The 22,330-nt window shown below is 36.9% G+C and overlaps 1 protein-coding gene across 1 annotated transcript; it reads left to right on the top strand.

Annotated features, from left to right (window-relative positions):
• The first annotated feature begins 1,514 nt into the window (after positions 1-1,514).
• LOC112056428 (uncharacterized) lies at positions 1,515-20,995 on the top strand. The gene is made up of 5 exons (XM_052884408.1): positions 1,515-1,538; positions 13,688-13,870; positions 15,013-15,132; positions 19,068-19,214; positions 20,402-20,995. Exons 1-5 carry the CDS (start codon positions 1,515-1,517, stop codon positions 20,831-20,833), a joined length of 906 nt encoding a protein of 301 aa, XP_052740368.1. The 3' UTR covers positions 20,834-20,995.
• Positions 20,996-22,330: the final 1,335 nt, after the last annotated feature.

Raw genomic sequence — 22,330 nt, 5'->3', positions numbered from 1 at the left:
TTATCAACCCATATTAGGCTCACTGCTGAGCTCGAGTCTCCTCTCAGAACGAGAGGGGTTAGGCCAATAATCAACCACGCTGGCATTGGGCCAGCGTGGTTGATTATGCGTGGCGGATTGGCAGACTTCACACACGCAGAGAATTAAGAAAATTCTGAGGTATGCGTGTTTTCTCACAATGTTTTCCTTCACCGTTTGAGACACGTGATATTTAAGTCCTTTAAATGCACACAACTGAAAAGTTGGAGTCGAACCGACACCCTACGGAATCGGAGACAAAGGTCATATCCACTGGGCTATCACGGATCTTTGTTCTTTTTCTCAAGTGCATATAGTTAACTACACGGTAAGTACTACAACTTTTTTTTATGTTTTTGTCTGGTGGCTAGTCTATTATATTTTAATGTGACATTCCTGGGAGATAGAGGCCTCCTCTTGACCAAACTACAAGCTACTTTTTATGCCCGAATAATCCGTGTTTCGTGTCGAAGGAATGCGAAAACAAACGTGATACTAAATTTTAATTTATATGTATATTTTATATTATTAATGTAATTATTCACTGAGCATTTACAATAGTAAAATACCAATCGAGATATACTCGTATAGTGCTAGCGACTATTACGTCGGTAGTACCGGTCATTAATATCATGCGGTGACGGAAGAATGCAGTGCGCGCCGCAAACCAAACGCACATACCGCAACGCTACCATTTCGTATATTATTAAGTCCTACTATAAATTCTCGATCGAATTGTGTTGCGAGTTTTCATTGGAAAGGGTTCTTTTACACTGTAATTCTAGCTAATAATAATCAGCGATGAATTCTCTTTTTAAATGCATTGCATGGTAAAGCAATATGCTAATCTATTTCTAGGACCACAGATCGTGGTATATTCTCCTGTTTTTCTTTTTTCCTGCTTGAGTAAAGGCGTAAGAGAAGAATATAAGTAAATAGTATGTGTCCAAATATAAATTATATGTTTGAAATGATTATTTAAATTATTGTTAAGCTAATGTCTTTAACACTTTCTCCTGGAGACCCTGATACGACCTTGTAGTATATGTCAACAGCCTAGGCTCTCAATAGATTAGTCTATAAATACAAGCCTCGGACGAGAGGAAGGCAGTTGCACTTGGTTGCTACAGTAGTGCGTGTTACTAAGTATATTCAGTGTTCAACCCAGAGGAAGTAATTAACCGAGAGATCACAGACCTGAAAGGCTTTCCCATTTTATGCGTATTTGAATTATATCGACATTATGTTCGTGGTAGGGCCTCTCTACCATTATACAAACAGAATATTACTATCAACGCACATACTAGTAGCATCCTACAGAATTCCAGTAATATCTTATATCAATAAGCCGCTCTTATGAGCATAATGCATACTAATATTATCCCAGGCGTATTACTGCATTTGACGCATTGCGTCTTGCGTGTAACTATGTCATATAACTTGACGCGGTGAATATCCTGTGTGCCACATGGGACCCATTAAGGTTATGGCTCATTATGGATGTACCGCCTGGATTCCTGGTGAGTAATGTTTATATGCAGTCATCATTGTACTGTCAAAGTGATGATGTAAATAGCAGTCATAAGTAAATTAAAGGAAAGTCATCAATAAATGGCTGACTGGCGGGAGGCTTAGACCGTGGTTAGTTACCACCCTCCGGCAAAGACATACCGCCAAGCGATTTAGCAAGAACCTCCTTTCATCTTAAATTACATCATCACTTACCAGCAGGTGAGAGGTGACTTTAATGAGTTTTTACCTTTACATTTAACCATATCTCTCAGACCAAAACTCAGTAATGCTGCTTATCGGCAGTATTACTCTTAAGTAGTACTTCTTTAGGCAATATAAGTACTTCCTGACAGAAGTCCAAAAAGAAAACATTCTTAAATATACAATGATAAAAAAACTGGCCTAACCTAATTCTCTATTTATTTACTGTACCTTATTTCTATTCAATTCTAGATATGACTAACACTAATACTATCTTAAATAATATTTTTACTACTAATATTAAGTTAAATCACTTTTAATTCTATATTCCTAACTACTAATGGATTGTGGACATCATGCAACATAGCTGTTTGCTATGTTGCATGATGTGTGTTATAATTTAGGTTAAAAGTGTTACAAGAAAACTTTAATCACACTAATATTATCACACTTTACACTAGTATTATAAAGGCGAAAGTTTGTGGGTAAGTGTGTAAATATGTTTGTTCCTCTTTTACGCTGCTGCTTCTGAAGCGATTTGGCTGAAATTTGGAATGGAAATAGATTTTACCCTAGATTAACATATACGCTACTTTTCATTACGGAAAATCCATGGTTCCCGCGGGAATTCCACGCGGACGTAGTCGCGGGCGTCCACTAGTGATTAATAAAGTCTCAAACTGAAAAAGTCACGAGGTACCATGTTAGTGAGGTTGAGTTAACGTTTGCCAAGCTCTACACAAAATAAGTAAAGTTTACCACATTTTTGGAACTAAAAAACAGTGTAACCGCAACTACTGCATACACTATGTTTAAAAGTTAGAGCGAACTGTCACCACTCGACGCGCGGTTAGCACCTACTGTGCGGTCGTGGGGAACTCTAAAACACAAGTTGTTTTTACCAGCGCTTTTTACCACTTTTTTAGGGAAATTTTATCACGTAATTGCTCGGAGTTTGTGTAAAAAATGGAGTTTTTTTTTTCTTTACAAGTTAGGCCTTGACTACTATCTCTATATCTACCATATACCATAAGACTACATCGTCACTTATGACGATGTAGTCTTAGATGGAAGCGGGCTAACTTGTTACGGGAAGGATGAAAATCCACACCACTTTCGGTTTCTACACGGCATCATACCGGAACGCTACGTCGTTGGCGGTACGTCTTTGCCGATAGGGTGGTAACTAGCCACGGTCGATGCCAATCAATCTGCCCTGCGCGGGGATCGAACCCAGGACCTCTGTTTTGTAAATCCACCACGCATACCACTGCGCCACGGAGGCCGTTAGATTAGATTTAAAATAATTAATTTTAAATCAAATTGATAATACAACCATTCAACGTACGGCGCCGGCGGCGATATCTTGTTAACTAACACAAAAGTGACTTTACATTACAAATAAATTCTATACGAACGGTGGCTTCAATAGGCGCGGTGGATCAAAAGAATTTGTGCCTACAACTAGGGTTGCCAATATTACTTCGACGAAATATACTTACAAAAACTGTAAAATAAAAAACAAACACATAAAAAGAAATAACTATCCATCAATACCAGTTGCCTACGCAGCTTTGGACACATTTTTTTATGCATTTCTCAATAATTAAAAGCGCATAATTTGTCAAATTGATGGTACAATACAACCGTATCTCTGAGAGCACGTTAAGCGGTAAGTTTTGGTCATCATTAACATCTGATAACCTTTAAGTAAAAGTCAAATATTATCACCATGTGCAATGATTATTTTATACTTTAGATATGTAATTGCACACATGCACAATTTTGTGTTTACTTACTTTATATATTTATGTATATATTGGCGAGTGAGTTTAATCGGTTAGCATAATCTACGTTAATTGTTGTGAAAATATTAGAATCAGGTTTTCATGTAATTGGGTTTTAATTATTTACTGCTTATATAAATAATACCGTAAAAGGTTTTCACTATGCCGGACGTGGCCGCGCTCGACCAATAAGAAACGATCACGTGACTCTGTCGTGTCTGTGTGGTAGTTTTTACACTTCCTAAACACAAAACTCCACATTGTAGACAATATTTTGGTATTATGTGTTTAAATAACTTTCATTGTATAATAAGCGACTGAAGCGAAATGAAGTTAAGACAATTGTGCACATTATATGACCGCCTCTTATATCTTATATCTTTAGTATAAAATATCGTTGACTATGTGTGATACTATACTAGTAGGCTTGACGGCCTCGTGTCGTAGTGGGTAGTGACCCTGCTGGAAAAAATATGTGTAATGAGTTTGGGTGTTTTTCAGTATTTGGGTGTATTTATACATTATATAAGTATTTATATTATGTAGTATATAAAATAATTGATAAAATCAGCTATCTTGGTATCCTCAACACAGGTTGCACGCTTAATTTGTGTATAAGATAAGATAAATAAGATAAATATACTTTATTTGCACACCACAAAGACAAAAACAAGTGAAATAAAAAACAAATTAGGAAGAGATCAGCATACAAAAGGCGGCCTTATCGCTAAGTAGCGATTTCTTCCAGGCAACCTTCGTTTTAGGAAAACTTAAGGACATCAGCAGGTGGCGTAAAACAAAAATAACCATAGTATTAGTAATACACATACATACAAATAATTTACATCCTAATACATAAACAATATTACACAAATACCTACAATAATGAATAAAATACATATCAAAATATACTAATAAATACCTTATATTGAAAAGAAATAATATATACAGATCGTCTTTACTGCACCAGATAATGAGTCTTTACGGCATTTTTATAAATGTCCAGTGTCTTTGATTGCCGTATGTTTAAAGGGAGAGCATATAGTGTATATTGTGTAAGTATATTTAATTTATTTATTTAGCTACAATACATTTTAATGTACTGCTATTTATACTATGGTTGACAACCCTACCACATTCCTTAGCGAAGTCCCTCAACGAAAATGAAAAGTAAATAAATAAATATGGAACTGGTAATCCTATGGAAATGAAGTTAAAAAGGATTTCGTATTTTGTATTGGTTTTACTAACTCCATGTTCTGCAGAATTTAAGACTTAACTCATTAAAAAAATAGAATTCAAAATCTATAAACCAAGAAGGATGTTTTGTTGGTTGGTTGTCTGTTTCACCCTGGACGGACCCTTAGTTCCAATCCTAGATTTTTATTTTATTCCTAACTAGCGGACGCCCGCGACTTCGTCCGCGTGAAAGTCGTTGTAAACTTTCAACTACCCCTATCCTACCCTACCCTATCCCAACCCTACCCTACCACTACCCTACCCCTACCCTACCCCTGCCCTACACTACCCCTACCCTACCCTACCCTACCCTACACATTAAGGCTGCACTTCTTTATTTATCCCCCCCCGCGAGTCGCGTCGAGCATGAATTAGTATTCACGCGCGATGGCTTAGCGTATTTCTTGTATAACTTTTGTGTTTCTTTACCGATTTTTATGATTCTTTTTTTATTGAATAGGTAATAATGTCAACTTTTTTAGTTAGGGATGAGTGATGAGTGTTATAAACATAAGAGTTGACAAATATAATTTATAATTAGAAAGCTCCAAACTGCTAAGCTATCGGGAGTTACACGTGTTATTGTGAGTCAACCATAAAAGATAGACATATATATGCTTTGTGTTTTTATAGATAATTTTAAGGAGAACATTTCCGTCATACATGATTTCTATGTAGCTTTAACCATTAAGGCTGTACATGCGACGAAAGCTTAAAAAATTGAGTAACTTCTCCCGTTTTCTCAATATTTCTCTTCACTGCTCTGCTCCTATTGATCGTAGCGTAATGAAAAGTATACTATAACCTGCCCAGGAGTATGTAGAATAATTGTACCAAGTTTCGTTAAAATCCGTCCAGTAGTTTCTGTTTCTATAAAGAACATACAGACAGACAGACAGACAGACAAAAATTTTACTAATTGCATTTTTGGCATCAGTATCGATCACTAATCACCCCCTGATAGTTATTTTGGAAATATATTTCATGTACAGAATTGACCTCTCTACAGATTTATTATAAGTATTGATACATTTGCGCTTGACTACAATCATGCCTGGCGGAAAGCAATGATGAGGTCTAGGTTGGAGCGTGTTTGGAAGGCGCACAAATCATAAGAGTTAGGAAACAGAAGCTGGAAGGGCATTCCCCATCTTCGCTGTTCATATTAGAAACGTTAGAGTAAAGGATTTGGTCCAAAATTGTATGGAGCCCAGGTCCAGTCATTGTACCCTAGCGGAAATAAAAGAAAATATTTTATTTTAACTATTTTTGATAACACAAATCTACGAATTTACTTTAATTCTTTCGAAATAATATTCATTATCTTCCAAGAAATACAACACTATGGCAATTTGATGACGTTTTCAATGCAGTAATCGATTTGATGTTTGCTGTCAATTGTCATATCATAGTTGCTATAGGGGCGCCATCTTGATATAACTCAAAAACTTGGGTTTTAATTTTATTTATTTCTTTTTATTTCGTTACATTTAATAAATTTTAATAAGATCCTTGTATTTTTAAAATGGATCTGAAATGGACCTCCTTTAACGTAAGCACACTAATCCCGAGATAGAAGCAGCGTGGAGGGTCAAATCTCCATATCCGCTTCCTAAAACTATAGAGGCCTGGCCTGGTGGGCCAAGATGATCTAGAGTAATAAGATGACCACGAACATGAATGCATGTACGGAAGAAGAGGCACTCGTATAATCCGAGTGATGCAACTCAATCAAGCCACTCGTGAAATGAATCGCGTTATCGCGCTCGCGGCTTGGCGCGCGGCCACGGCTCTACGTGCTGTGCCACTGCGGATGTACTGCGTTTGTACCTACTCTTTAGCTGCTGTATAACAGCTTCTTCTATATTCAAAAAATTCAAAATATATTTATTAAAATTATTCAAAGCCAGTAAGTATAAATATTTTTTTTTGGTTTAACTCACATAAATTTTCCAACCGCTTCCATCTAAATCTTACATTCTAAGACTGTAGACTGTAAAGTGTTCGCATTTGTCACTTAACATCAAGTGATATCGCAGTCAAGAGCTAGCTTGTTGTTAAATAAAAATATAATATTTTTAACATAAAAATAGAACCGACTTCAAAAACGTATTTCACTTATTTTGATTGTAACACAAAACGACTAAACCGATTTTCAGAAAAATTAAATGAGATAAATCTGGAAGTATACTCTTTCAAACAAAAAAATAATTTTCAAAATTGGTTAATAAATGAAGAAGTTATGAGGTAACAAACATTAAAAAATAAATGAAAAAAAAACATACGCGTCGAATAAGAAACTTCTCCTATTTTTGAAGTCGGTTAACAATAGATTCGTTTTGAATTATTTTCTCTCATATTAACAAGAAGTAGATAGTATACACAATATCCAAATTAATCACTTTGGGTGTAACACATACATTTTCATAAAACAAGTAAATTGTTCGCCAAATGAACCGAATCGTTCTCGAATTCTTTATAAGCGGAATCAATTTAAAATGAAAAGGTTTTTGGCAGCAGATGCTGCATCTATCTCCGCGAGATGCTCGTATATCTGTCTAGCTCTACCTGCGACGTGATGCAGCAATGCGGACTGTAGACACGATGTTTTTAATACCATCGATATAAATCTTTAGATGGGCCCCTCCGTACTAAAGAGCGCACAATTTTATGTCATTACCGAAAGACGTGTCGTCGTCGTCGTCATCAACCCACATTCGGCTCACTGCTGAGCTCGTGTCTCCTCTCAGAATGAGAGGGATTAGGCCAATAGTCCACCACGCTGGCCCAATGCGGATTGGCAGACTTCACACATGCAGAGAATTAATAAAATTCTCAGGTATGCAGGTTTCCTCGCGATGTTTTCCTTCACCGTTTGAGACACGTGATATTTAATTTCTTAAAATGCACACAACTGAAAAGTTGGAGGTGCGTGCAATGACGTGTACGCACATCTTATCTTAGTACGTAACAAGCGCATGCTGTAAGTGGACGTGGGCTTAAAAAATATTCACTGTTTTTTTTTTTCATTTTAATCCCTCTTAATTAGGCTTTCGTGTTCATTTTGAAAGTGTAAATACACAAGCCACAACATAAATAAAGAAAAATGTGTTACAAGTGATGACGTACTCAATGTGCGAAACCCATGACAATTCCGCAACGCGTTGAGGCCCATCTAACGATCTACGATCGATGTTTAAAACAACCTTAAATTTGACTTTCCTTGTATGCGTAACTCTAATCTTGCGAGATAAATTGATTCGTTATTTTATTTTAAAAAATTCAACTGACTTTAAAAACATAAACGTGTACCCACAAACCTAACTAATATCGAATGTGTGTTCTCATTAGTTAAAAGCCCTCATAAAACTGAAGAAACAGTTTTACCGAAATCTTCAATTTATACACAAGCTCGCTTGGTCTGTTATCTTACCACTTCCCGGAATATATTTAAACTAATATTATACTCGTAAAAAGGTAAAAGTTGTGAGCTTGTAGGGAGTAATTTTTGAAACTACGGAACCGATTTTGAAAATGATTTTATCAATAGAATGCCTCGTTGCTTGTACGTGTCATTGTTAATTTACTCAACTCTGCTATTTGAGTTGCAATTTGAGTAAATAGGGATGATGACAATTTTTTGAATTGTATATAAATGATGAGTATGCTAATAGTAAAGCAATTTTGTAAAAGTAGCAGGGCATCTACTATCATTACTTTCGGAGCTACAGGGATTTAAAGGGTCAGATTTGCGGCACTGTCATGGAACGCTGAAAAACGTACAAAATGGCACGAATTAATGACGTCGTTGATTCGTTGATCGTAAGATTTGTATGAGCGTTCAAACAAAATTACAATTTGTTTGTTATTTATTAAAAATTGTCACGTAATCACATGTATGAATGTTTATCTAATTACGTTAATATAATTAGATAAAATAATTTTAGAAGATTTTTAAATTTTATAATCTTATTTATTTTGCAACAATCTAGTCAATCTTTGTTTTTTTGCATATTAATTAGTTAATAGGTAATAATTGATCTTATTTACCCGAATGTCTCATAAAAATCAATATATTCAAAGCTAGTCTTCATCCCCATTGTTACAGTACATTCGATAGTGTCTCTCGGTACTCATTCTGATGTAAGTAGTATTTTGATACTAAATCGATTCGTTCTCGTATAAATAATTAATGGTACAAGTATGCCCCGGTTCATTTCGTGAATCGACTCCATTTTACGTCAACAAGGAAATTTACGAGCGGATCGTAATTGGTTTCTGTTGATACACTTTGCTTTAACGTTATTAACTTAAATAAAGATTTTCCATTCGCGGATTACTATTTTTATATTGTTTACAAGCTTTTGTTCGCGGCTTTGGTCGTGTTAATGGAGAGTCAATAAATTTTATGAGCCTTTACGGGTATAATATACTAGCGGACGCCCGCGACTTCGTCTGCCATTAGACCTCCTTAATCCGGTCCTGTCGCAACATCCGATCATAGCGTACGTCTACTAACTACAAACGACCTTCCTGCCAAATTTCATCTTCATCTAAGAATCTATTGAAATAACTAGTTTACCAGCCATATAGCCTACCTGACAGGAAAATAGAAAAACTATCTTCTTTAAGCAGAGTTTTAATCCACAGGGCATGCAAGGAACTCAACAAAACTGCCGCCATTAAGAAATCTTTCATCATCATCAGTCATTTGGCTGGTGGGAGGCTTTGTCGCGTACAAACCGAAATACATGTGGATTTTCATCCTACACCTAACAAGTTAGCCCGCTTCCATCTTTGATTGCATCGTCACTTACCATCAGCGGTCATATTATGTATCCCAGTGCACAATTCAAACAGCGAGTCACTACACCGATTTTTGTCGTATTTTCGTTTATGTGATCATCTAATATAGTTATTTCCATGAAATTACCTTAAATATGTCATTTGACATCAAGTGGCGACGATCTTTTGTTTTAACAATTGTCTAACATGAATATTTCAACAAAATTACGTAAATATCAGTTTTTCCTTAAAATAACGTTACTACCTATTATTACCACTACTAGACCAATGTTACATTACGTAAAATGACGTTTATATGTGTCATTTCGTTGAATACAAAAAACAAATAAAAAAAAAATTGTTGAAAACACAAAGTTAGATGATTACAAAAACGAAAATACGATGTAAGACGATGTAGTGACTGAGGTGAGATTATAGTAAACGGCTAACTTGTAAAGAATAAAAAGAAGTCTACAGCAATCATGGAATCTTAAAAAAAAAACAAAAATCTGAAGCAATTCCTTGTTCCAAATAGCGGAACGCGTAAAGTGAGAGCGAAACGATGATTAGCACCTAGTCGGGAGGAGGGAACAGTTTACGAGGCCCTTTTAAACATTGTTTATTAACAACTACCTAAAGAAAGTTAGAAGGGAGCTCTTTGAGGACCTTTCACGAAACATGAAACCTTTTTGTGCAAACTCCACGTTTAAGGAACAAAAATGTGGGACAATACCACCTAGTTTGTTTAGAAATTTTTTATTAAATCTCGTACCTATTAGATACAAAATCCAAATCCATACTAATATTATAAATGTAAAGTCTGTCTGTCTTACTGTGTAATTATTTTCGCGTTGGAGGTTCGCGTAAAATTCAGATTTTCACAAATCCACGGCAAATTTACGCACGCATGGGTGCATAGATTTTACCGGGTTAAAAATTTACCTATAATCCAGGTATGCAATGTATTGTATTTTCAATCCAAATTCCAGTCAAATCGGTTCGGTCGATTGAAATCCAAATACCCCTCTTCTGTACGGATAGAAGCCTAGCACTGCAGTGGGATATTAATATGGGGAAAGTGAAGAAAAATTTTTTGAACACCCAAAAGTTGGTTGTTGTGGCATATTCAATGTATAAGTTTGTTTTTTACACAAAAAATAGTCAACATTTTTAAAATTTTTGTTACGATAATAATTTTCTATTTACATACAAAACTATGAAAAACTAGCAAACACCCCGCAGTTTCACTCGCGTAGTTACCGTTACTGTAAGAATATGGAGATAAATTATAGCTTTTGTTACTAGCTTCCTATTAATGAAAAAATTGTTTAAAATCGGCCCAGTAATTTCGGAGAGAAAGTATTTTTATTTTAGTATAGAGTATATAGATTACTGGCGTGTTGCCAGTGATGACCTATGGTTCCAAGACTTAGTCGCTAACTATGGGCCTCATAAGAAGGCTCAAAGTGCTCAGAGTCACACAACGGGCGATGGAACGAGCTATGTCAGGAGTATCTCTGCGTGATCGAATCAGAAATGAGCATATCCACAGAAGAACCAAAGTCACCGACATAGCTCAACGAGTTGCGAAGCTGAAGTGGCAATGGGCGGGGCACATAGTTCGAAGAGCCTTTGGGGTCCCAAAGTGCTGGAATGGCGACCCCGCACCAGGTGGACTGACGACATCAAGCGAGTCGCAGGGATTCGCTGGATGCAGGTAGCTCAGTATCGTGATGTTTGGAAGTCCCTACAAAAGGTCCTTGTAGTGGACGTCCATCGGCTGATATGATAATGATGATGATATAAAGATTATGTTTAAAGTCCTCGAAATATTCTGCAAAGAATGGTAACCTAAACTACATTAGTTAGTTATACGTAGGTACTTGTAATGCGAGTTGTTTGTTTTTTGCAAGGTGAAGCCCAAGTTTGGAGCCAATTCTTTTCTCTGTTAACAGTTCGACCTCTTTCTAACTATTATTCCACTTTTAAAAGAAACTTGAAAATTTGTAAAACTTGTAAAACTTCGCCTTTGTGCAAAGCGCTATAAAAATTCCAATGTTTTAATTAGGAGATGAAAGAAGCTTCATAGAATTCCTAAAATATTGTATCCTGTGCGAAAAGTTTTATACAATTTTATGAATTTCAAATTTGCTCCATTGTTTTATACAGGCGTTTAATAAAATTATAAGGCAAATATCGTAATCACTTACTGAATAGTGGCTTAAAGTGTTTTTCAGATAGCATGAGTACGGTGACAGTTCGTATCACTCTAGAAAGTTTGCCGTGATTCACGATAATAGTACGTATTATGAACGTCTCAATTGTCACCGACCCATGCTATCTGATATACCGTATATAACCGTACCCATGATATCTATACTAATATTATAAAGCTGCAGAGTTTGTTTGTTTGTTTGATTGAACGCGCTAATGTCAGGAATTACTGGTCCGATTTGAAAAATTCTTTCAGTGTTAGATAGTCCCTTTATCGAGAAAGGCTATAAGCTATATATTATCCCCGTACTTCTACGGGAACGAGAGCCACGCGGGTGAAACCGCGTGGCGTCAGCTAGTTTAAAATATTCAGAGACTGACTGTACCTAGGTACTCCCACCTTGAACTTATAATTTTACTCGTATTGTGAAAATTAAATTAGAATAATTTCGGTAATTTGGCGATATACATTCGTAATTATATAATATATCCTATACATTATATGATAGCCTCAAACGGTGAAGGAAAACACCGTGAGGAAACCTGCATACCAGAGAATTTTCTTAATTCTCTGCGTGTGTGAAGTCTGCCAATCCGCATTGGGCCAGCGTGGTGGACTATTGGCCTTACCCCTGCCATTTTAAGAGGAGTCTCGAGCTCAGCAGTGAGCCGAATATGGGTTGATATCGATCGATCAATCAATTATATGATATATTCGCAATCTAACAAAACATCAAAAAAATCATTAAAATCACAAATATTGTATTTTAGATTGTTTTACTTAGTTATTATCGAGGAAGATTTTTTTTTTATATTTTAATTTAAGAGTTTGCTATTCATAATATTGTAGTAGTTATCTATATTTAGAGTTATTGATAACAGAGGTCAAGAGGGAAGACCTCCGAAATAGTAGATTGACGAATTAGTACTTATTAATATTGAAACGAGATAGTTCGCTAAAAATGTTGTTGAGGTGTTTCTTAATTTTTGTGTTTGGATGCAATGCCATTGTAAGTATTTTATTTAATGAAATATAAATTTAAAAAAAAATCGGTAGAGTACACATTTTTTCAAAAAAAAAACCAACGTCAGCACGTTCCATATTCGAATTAATTTTCTACCGTAGCAAAAACAAAAACTACTGAACAAGCAAAACAAACTTTTTTTTAGGTAAATTTTATGCCTAAGGCAGTTTACGGAACAAAAATGGCGAAAGATCCAAATCGTCAAATAATTATAATTCACAATTGTTAATATTTTTTTAAATGTGTGCGTTTTTGCTCAAATCATGCATTTTCTAAAGAACTTAGGCCTATACCTTGATTATGCAACTGTCAATCAAACTGAAATTAAACCACTCTAAAACTAATAAGTACATTTATTTCGTTCATCAAATCTATCGGTTATCTTTCTACATAAGCTAACGCTTCGAAAACTTAAAAAATGTATGAGAATGACAGATTCAATCGATAACTTGATCACGTGACCTGTCGATAACGATTGTCAATCCTGTACATTTTAACCCTCGACGCAAAAAGAGGCGCCTGTAGCACCATATCTCCCGAAAGGATGATGCGATTTCAATTTAGTGTTTTTTTTGTATGAAAGGTGACTTATGTGCGAGTGTTCTTATATATGTTTGATGAAAATCGGTTGAGCCGTTTAAGAGTTCTGGGAGTTGAAAGTGGGGAAGACTAACCGAATGTCTGCAAATATACTCCAGTTGGGTTTCAAATGAAAGCGCACTGAAAGATGATATTGATGACTTCATCGAGTGTGTAATTAAAAATTTCATGGCCTTCAGGGGTTTTTCAAAATTTTCAATTTTATTTTAACTATCGAAGCGTTTTCGATTGTAGAATGAGAATCGACGTATCACAACATGCCCTGGGCCTAGAATTGTGGACGGTCTCTTTTAATTTTGATTGCAGCAATCGACTTCGTACGACATGAAGGGCATAGTGTCGGGTAACCGCATGGCTGCGGTGCCCCTGGGTACCTCCCTGGGGGAGGGCGAGCTGGACATCGAGGGGGTCTGCACCGGCCCCGGGATGACTTGTCAGAACTGCACCCATGCCGTCACTTGCATACCATTGCCGGGAGGATGGCTCAAGGTAAAGTCACAGTTTATACAATGATCTAGCGGAGCTCGAGTTTCATCTGCGTATTATCCGAATTCGCCTATTTTCAGCTCATTATTGAGCGAGAGTCTTCTCTCAGAAGGAGAGGGTTTAAGATAGAGAGATAATTAATTATAGGGAGTTAGTCTAATAATATAGTAATAGTAGTAAAATTTTCAGGTATCCAGGTTTCCTTACGATGTTTTTCCAACACCGTTTGAGACACGTGTTATTTGATTTCTTAAAGTTTAATCATCTTCATTATCAATATATCTGCTTAGCTAATTTAAAAATGTATAATCCTAGTATGACTCAAACTGAGAGGAGACTCGAGCTCAGTAGTGAACTGAATATGGGTTGATAACGATGACTCAAACTGTGAATCCTTTGTATTTTTTTCAAAAGGCTTATTTTATTGATTACCAACCGCACCAAAAACGTCATCATATTGTTATGAATATAATTTAGACGATAAAAATGTCATCAGTTTTAAGATAACCGTGGACATACATACATACATACAGGATCACAGAACCCTTTTTCAAATCGGCCAAAAAAATTCTCACGCGAATGTGTAAACTAAATACAGAGTACGATAAAAGTATCAAAACGTTAATTAAAAACATTTTTTTTCTAAGTACCAGTAGAAAATAAAAACCTAGTAATAAAAAAACCCAACTATCAGCATGATTCTTTAGAAATATCTCGAGGCTTAGAGCATTCGCATCAAAAGAGCAGCTTCGTTATCTCCACGCGATAATTATACGGAATTGGAGCAAAATGGCAAAACACTTCAAATATAACACTTATATATTTTCTACTTATATTTTTATCAACTCTAATATGTTGGTAATGATGACTACTGAAATTTATTCATCATTATCATTTTTATCAGCCTAAGGCAAGGCCTCCCCTTTTATAAGAGAGACAATATGGAGTTTAGACTCACCTCATCGCTACAAAAAAATAAAAATTCTTTATTGACCACTCGTCATCATTTTCATCGTCATAACTAACCTTGGTCGCCGTACCTTGGGGTCAAGTAGAGGAGCCCTGTATCAACATTAGTTGATACAGGGCTCCTCTACGCCACTGCTAGAAGGCAGTTAAATTAATAACTTTCAATATCTTTTCAGGTCCCTCTTCAGCAGTGTACTGAGGGACAGACTTGCAACGCGCATTTGAAGCAGTGCTCCACAGAGGCGGTGCCAGAGTGCGATGCTGAAACTCAACAATATCGACACGTTTGCGAACAGGTAGGTACCATCTATTAATAGTGTCTGAAACTAAAAGTATAAAATACTAGCGGTCCCGGTCAAGCTTCACTTTGTGGCAACTTTTGTGCACTTTTTCCCTACACTAACCTACTCCTACGCCTACTCTACCCCTACCCTACTCTACCCTACCCCTATCCTACCCTTACCCTACGCCTACCCTACCCTACCCTTACTCTACCCCTACCCTACCGCTACCCTACGCCTACCCAGCCCCTACCCTACCCAGCCCCTACCCTACCCAGCCCCTACCCTACCCCTACCCCTACCCTACCCCTACCCCTACCCTACCCTACCCGTAAATACCCCTTCCCCTACCCCTTCCTACTCCTACCCTATCCTACCCTATCCTACCCTACCCTACCCTACAATGTGTAGCTATAGAGTGAGAAGCAAAACAGACTTGTATTTTTTTATATTTAATTTGGAATTAATATACTCGCCTATACATACTCGTCATAAGGGATATATCGATTCTGTTAATATAAAAAATACACATCCAAAAGGAATACTAAAGAAACAAGGTTAAATTAATTTGGAATAAAATGAATGAAAAGAGAAGTCCAAGATAATAAATACTAGAGAAACAAAGCTTACTTAAGTCCAAATTCAATATTAAAGAAAATACTGGAGAAACAAAGGCTAAATAATCCAGCGATATGTTGTAGACAACCGTACGCTCTGACAGTACGTTTTGTTCTCAAATCTACTCTACGATCTAGCGACGACTTTATGCCGTGGGAATCAATACAGCCATGACCTTAGTCTATTATTTATATTTATTATAAAAATAGGCATATAAAAATACCCAGATCCGACATTATCTGTTGATTCTATCCATAAACAAGTCGTGATCTAAGTACAGCTATTGTTTACAAAATACAACGGTGTATTTAGCTGCAGAATACATAAACGGTTTGTCGATCGACAAAAAGTTGGTGATATCATATTACCACTGAGCAGTGGTTTTTTTTTCTGAATATGTAAGTGCCATAGGCTCCTTATGGGACCTCAGCGGCGTCACCGGGGGGTTTGGGCGAGCGCAGAAGCACCTGATGGGGACCGAAGGCAGAAGCAGGGAACGACTCTCTAAGGGCGTCTCCTCTGAGACTCGGACCACCTCGGCATAGAGGGCCGTTCGGGAAGGGTGTTTTGACCTGAGTGTATCAGTCCGAACGCCCCCGAGATCGTGAGTTAAAAAGCCCACGTCTGGGTGTGAGCAGTGGTACAAGAGTCCTTCGTGAGAGTTGACGTAAGAAACAAGAAGTCTTTGGGTCTAAGAGAAAACCGGGGCAACCTCCTGTCTGCAGTCAGAGAGCAAGTTTGAAAAGAAATAAAAGCCATGGAGGTACATCAGATAGAATAAATCTGGAATGTAGAAATGTCCAAAATTGGTTAACAGTGCGATTTATTACATAGATTTAAATACTCTCCAAGTATTATTATTGTAATGATCGTCGATTATTATCTTTGGCTCGTCAACACACAACAACAACCACGTGCGACTGTACGTATCAATGATAATAAAAATATACAATTATACTTTATCGTCATATTTTTTACCAACATCTCTTGAACGCTAAGGAAGAGGGTGAACTATTTATCGCAGAAACGGTTAGTTATAGCGTCTTTAGTAGTTTTCGGTCGTTTAACGTCATATATCAACATTTCCCCTCAGTTTTAAAAAATCGTAGATCCTAACTATCTTAGGCTAGAACAAGACAGTTTCTAGTCCTGGATCTTAACGACATTGCTGGCTTAAAGTAGACATTTTGTTTCGAAACAAAAAGTCTGCAATGAGGCAGCTGTGTCGGTAACATCGGAAACGAAGAGCAGCAGCGTGAGGCTCCAACAGAAAGTAAATGTCAAGGAGAATGGGATCACTGCGAAAGCGATAGTCATGATGTAATAAAATTTTATTCCTTAGCCCGTTGATATGAAAAGCATTAAGATACAACATTTCAGAAGTTTAAAAATTGTAAAGGGAACTTCGAATCAAAATATAAATTAACAAGCCAAACCTCACAAGTTTCATTCTCTGTTTCACTCGCAGAGCTTTCTGTAGGAGTATCAGAAAAAGTAACCTTTGTAAATCTTCGGAATAAAAAACATGCTTGAACTTTTTCGCGCGTGTTTTATTTTTTGGAGATCCTAAAATATTAACCTGTGATCAAAATTTCTGTGATTTAGGAGTACCTAACGTATTTAAGCTGATGCTGATAACTGTATTTTTTTTTATTCTTTAAAAGTAAACTATACTTAACTGTATTCATCTACATAGCTTTCCAATGAGCCTTTACAATCCATTACCAGTGCAAATTAAACCTATATTGACTTTAACTAGTAATAGAACCCTGAGCCACTCATTTCAAGTGTTTTCTGCTAGTGATATCCTTTAATTCTGATTCTCTTCCCGAAATAAGAGCTGCAAATTCAAAGTTCCAAAGATTTGCTCACAATAATTTAGTGACAACCACTTCAAAGTTTTACTTCTGGCGTTATAATCCAATATCCCAATCGCCCCCGACTTGAGTGATTTTAAAAAAGATGAAAATTCTTGGGTTCATTAGTATAACATAAACATAGAAAGGATTGAATAAGGATCGCTAAAAAAAGCGGGTTCGATTTACAAGTATCTCTATTATTATGGTGATCAGTAAAGGTTAGCACCTTTACGCTTTAAACAAACAAACTTACCATTACGTATTATATAACGTGTCTTTAGTTTTGTTAGATCATTGTCCTTAGCCCATATTTACAAGAGCCTTCACATTTCACGGTCCTAGTTGCTCGAAATGGGACCTTTAGTTTAAAGACAAGATGGAATTAAGATTAGTTCTGTACACGCGAACCGTCTGTATCTTCTACGTTGTTTGGCATTATCTTCGTAATTAAGGTTTGCATCCGATTTCAAAATCTCTAATTAGGATTATACCGGATACACGCTTCGAGTTTGAATCTGTTATTATTGTAAGCATTTTCAGCGAACGGATCCAAGCAACTGCCTTCAAACCCGATAACCTAAGTTTCACTTAAGTCTCAAAACCTTAAAGTCAAAAGTCATTTATTTGAGGTAGGCTTTGTTTACAAGCACTTTTAAAACGCCAGGTTATGTTATGGTAATATGATGATAAGTAGTCGAATATTAAAATTTAAGTTACGAGGGTTCCAAAAGCGCCTTGGAACCGAGAAGAGTCGACAACAAACTTGGTCAAGATTGTTCTTGCTTATAAATAAAACCACGGGTAAGGGGACAGACTCAACACTGAAAGGTAACAGGTTCAGACCTCACTCTTTTGACTATTCTCGATATGATGTGCCCACATCTAACACAGTATTTATAACTAATTCGAGGAGAAGCGGAAAATCGTTTATTCTATTCAATATGGTTGAATTCTAAAGCCTATGACAGCCAAACCATCCCCACTTCAAATCAATAGTTGATTTTTTTATTTTTTACAAGTTAGCCCTTAACTACAATCTCACCTGATGATGATGCAATCCAAAATGGAAGCGGGCTAACTTGTTAGGAGGAGGATGAAATTCCACACTTCTTTCGGTTTTTATACGGCATCGTACCGGAACGCTAAATCGCTTGGCGGTACGTCTTTGACGGTAGGGTGGTAACTAGCCAAGGCTGAAGCCTCCCACCAGCCAGACTTGGACCAATTAAGGAAACCTCAATCGGCCCAGCCGGGGATCGAACCCAGGAACTCCGTTTTGTAAATCCACCGCGCATACCACTGCGCCCGGGAGACCGCCAAATTGTAGGCCGGATTTGAAGTTGTGATAATACAATAAATAATACCATATTTTTTTTTAAAGATCCCTTTAACTAGTCGGAAAATACTGTCAGGAGAGGGTATCAGAGGAGGGATCTACAACCTCTCGGTGATTGATGCACTATCGTTTTCCAGGTGGGGATTTTCCCTGATGCCTACGACTGCAGAAAGTTTCACCTCTGCTCACCACCTGATGGTCTGCCTGATGGTAGACCGGCAGACCACCGGACGGCGCTATGTCCTAGACACTACGGCTATGATCCCAAGACTGCTCAGTGCTCGGTAAGCCATCGTTAATAATATCCATAGTCTAAGATCCGGCATAAAGAATATATAGCCTCATCTGTTATTTATTTCGGATAAGAAATATAAATTTGTAATCTATCTATAATTATTAAGATCTGATTTGTCTCCTGATTAAAAAAAAGTGGTATCAATTTGCCATGCTTCATTACGTTCGGAAAAATACCTAAGTCCACACATTAAATAAATAAATAAATAAATGAGATGGCGCGTATTGTGAGGATAGATCTCACTCTGGAGACCTGATCACCGGTTGCATGGGCACTGAAATGTCCCGCAGCGGGAGGGTTGATTATTTTTAAAATTTTTTATAGTGTTTTGTATTTCATTTTTATATCATTATTGTTAAAAATTAAAAAAAAAAATAAAAAAATAAGAGACCAAAAAGTCAAAGCCAAAGTTATTTTTTAATTGAGAAAGAATATAAAAAAATATGACAGCCATTGTTTTTTTATTCAGGGTTTATTATTTATCGTTTAATTTTGACACTTTTTGGTTAATGCTCATGATAACGATAACTTTAATTATATTTAATATAAGCCTCAAAAAAATTACTTTCACGAACGCAGACAAAATCGCAGAATTACCATTACCATACTATACTTCGAGTAAGTGTAGATACAGATTCCCTCGAGACTAGTCAAATGGACAGCGTCCAACAGACCTCTATAAATCTTGGAGAACTCCCCAAAGTGCCCTGAGGGCTCTTTGACACAACAGAGGAATTTTAGAGGATTTCTCATAATCCCATCTCTCCTCTAGGAACGCAAGGAAGCAACCTTATAAATATATATAATCTATAATACAAAAATTAATCGCTAGATGTGTTGCTAAGCGCAAATCTCAAGAACGGCTGAACAGATTTCGCTAATTCTTTTTTGTAGAATACTTCTTAAAGTACGAGGATGGTTCTTATTTTTTAGGGTAGGGTAGGGTAGAGTTAGGATTCCATATTAGGAGTCCATAACTATTTCCTCCTAAATAAAAAAAGGCCTACGGATAGGAAAGAAGTGCGTCAATAAGTCAAAGCGAAGCTTGACCGGTCTGCTAGTAAAGTTATAAATATAGAGAGTTAATTGTTGATGGGTTTTATTCTGAGAACACTATTACACAACACATATTATATTATATTTGAAAACTGTAATTGGTTTAATGGAATGTTTCAGATTCAACTCCAACACGGCCAATGCAACCTGAAACCCGTTCCAAACTGCACTAAAGTTGGCCAATTCGGAGTTTTGGAGAGCAGCCCAAACCACTACTATGTTTGCATTTCGAGGCACGGAACCTTGTACCCACAGATATTCATCTGTCCCCACGGGTGGCACTTCTGGGACACCTTCTGTAGACCTGAAGAAGAAATCAAGCGCGAGCAAGAAGCGAGGATGGCTGAAAGTCTTGCCACTTCTACAACTGTCAAACCAGCGGCTTACAAATTAGATACGTTCTTCTCTACTGAGAAGGCGACAACTTATGCGGCGGACACATTCTTGGCTGACAAATTCGATTTGACAAATTACGAAACTATTGACGACTCGCATTCAAATTCAAACGATGAGTTTATCAACTCGTTTGAGAATTCTTTCGATCCTTGGTAAGGTTTCTTAAAATAATTAAAAACGAGAGCTTACATAAGCCAGTAATATTATATTTTATGAATTTAAGCTATGACTAAAATAAATTAATTCGTACGGTTTACTAATTATAATACAACGGTGAATTTGCTAATATTAATAGAACTAATCTAGCTCCTTGACGGAAATTAAAACAGCTATAAGAATATCTATAATTTATACTTGCCTATTTCCGTATTACCCACCTCCAACCTACCTCGATTTAATAAGGAGCTTCTAGGCATTCGTCCGTAGGCTGTACATGGAATGCTACATAGGCCTACCATCAGGCGTGATTGCAGTCAAACCAAATATGCTTGTATTGGTAAGATTTAAGGTCATAACTCATTGAATCCACTCGCCGCAGGATCATCACCACCTGACACTCGTTCTCAGCAGGTGGTCCGCGGTTGGACATTGTGTGTTAACGAGTGAACGTCAAATGGTCCACGATCGCCTATTCATCATCCTCACATTTGACACACTCTCGGATAGTGCGCGATCCATTCTGGACCCACGTGTTGGCAACGCAAAACAATCGTCCAAACAGTTGGTGGTGACCGAGGGGGTCCAATTTTCATCCGCACGTGGTTTGATAAAAACAAACCCCTGGCTGGGTTTGTTGTGGGCTCTTCTTGTACCAAGGCCCGTTTGGAACCCTCGTAACTTTAATTCTAAGCTTTCGGCTTTAATAAATCACCATTATCTAATAACATTACCTGACGTTTTAAAAGTGCTTGTAAACTAATCCTGGTAGAATAAACGAATTTTTACTTTTGGCTGTAACTTTTGTCAACCCTCAGGCGAGGTGCTCCGAAGTTGGTGTAGTAAGCGGATGCCCATAGTACTCTATGCACAGAATGTGTAACGCTCGCGTCGAGGTGGTGCTAATCAGATGCTGGGTGGCTCCAATGAGCTATGGCCTTTGATCTCACTATATTTGTCTTTCCTTTAGCTTATATTTAGATTAAGTCTGACAAGATAGATCGCAGATCTGAGCATGTCCGGCAGCTTTCGCTACCTACGCAAGTAGAAGTGAAACTTATGCTAATATTTTTAATAAAAAAAACCTTGCAAATGATTAACGGATAAGGTTACACGTGTAATACGCCATAATAGTCATTCTGTGAGGCCAATTGACTCACAAATACTTGAAATATAATTGATATTTCAAGTATTTAGGTACAAAAATAATCTATCTATACTGATATTATAAACAGATAAACTTTGTGGTGCTGTAGGGGGGTAATCTCTGGATCTACTTAACCCATTCGGAAAATTATTTTACCACTAGAATGCTACGTTATTTGTGAGTGGCATATGCTATATTTTATCCCCGTATTCTCAGGGGAATGGGTACTACGCGAGTGAAACCGCGGGGCGTCGGCTAGTACTTAATATATTAAAGTAGAAACATTTGCTTGTTTGTTGGTATAGAAAAGGCGCTGAAACTACTAGACCTGCTGGACCTACTGGAACTAA

This window comes from Bicyclus anynana, chromosome 11, assembly GCF_947172395.1.
Source record: "Bicyclus anynana chromosome 11, ilBicAnyn1.1, whole genome shotgun sequence".
NCBI classification, from domain to species: domain Eukaryota; kingdom Metazoa; phylum Arthropoda; class Insecta; order Lepidoptera; family Nymphalidae; genus Bicyclus; species Bicyclus anynana.
Note: the sequence above shows the minus strand (reverse complement) of the source record. Positions and strands in the feature narration are given on the sequence as shown.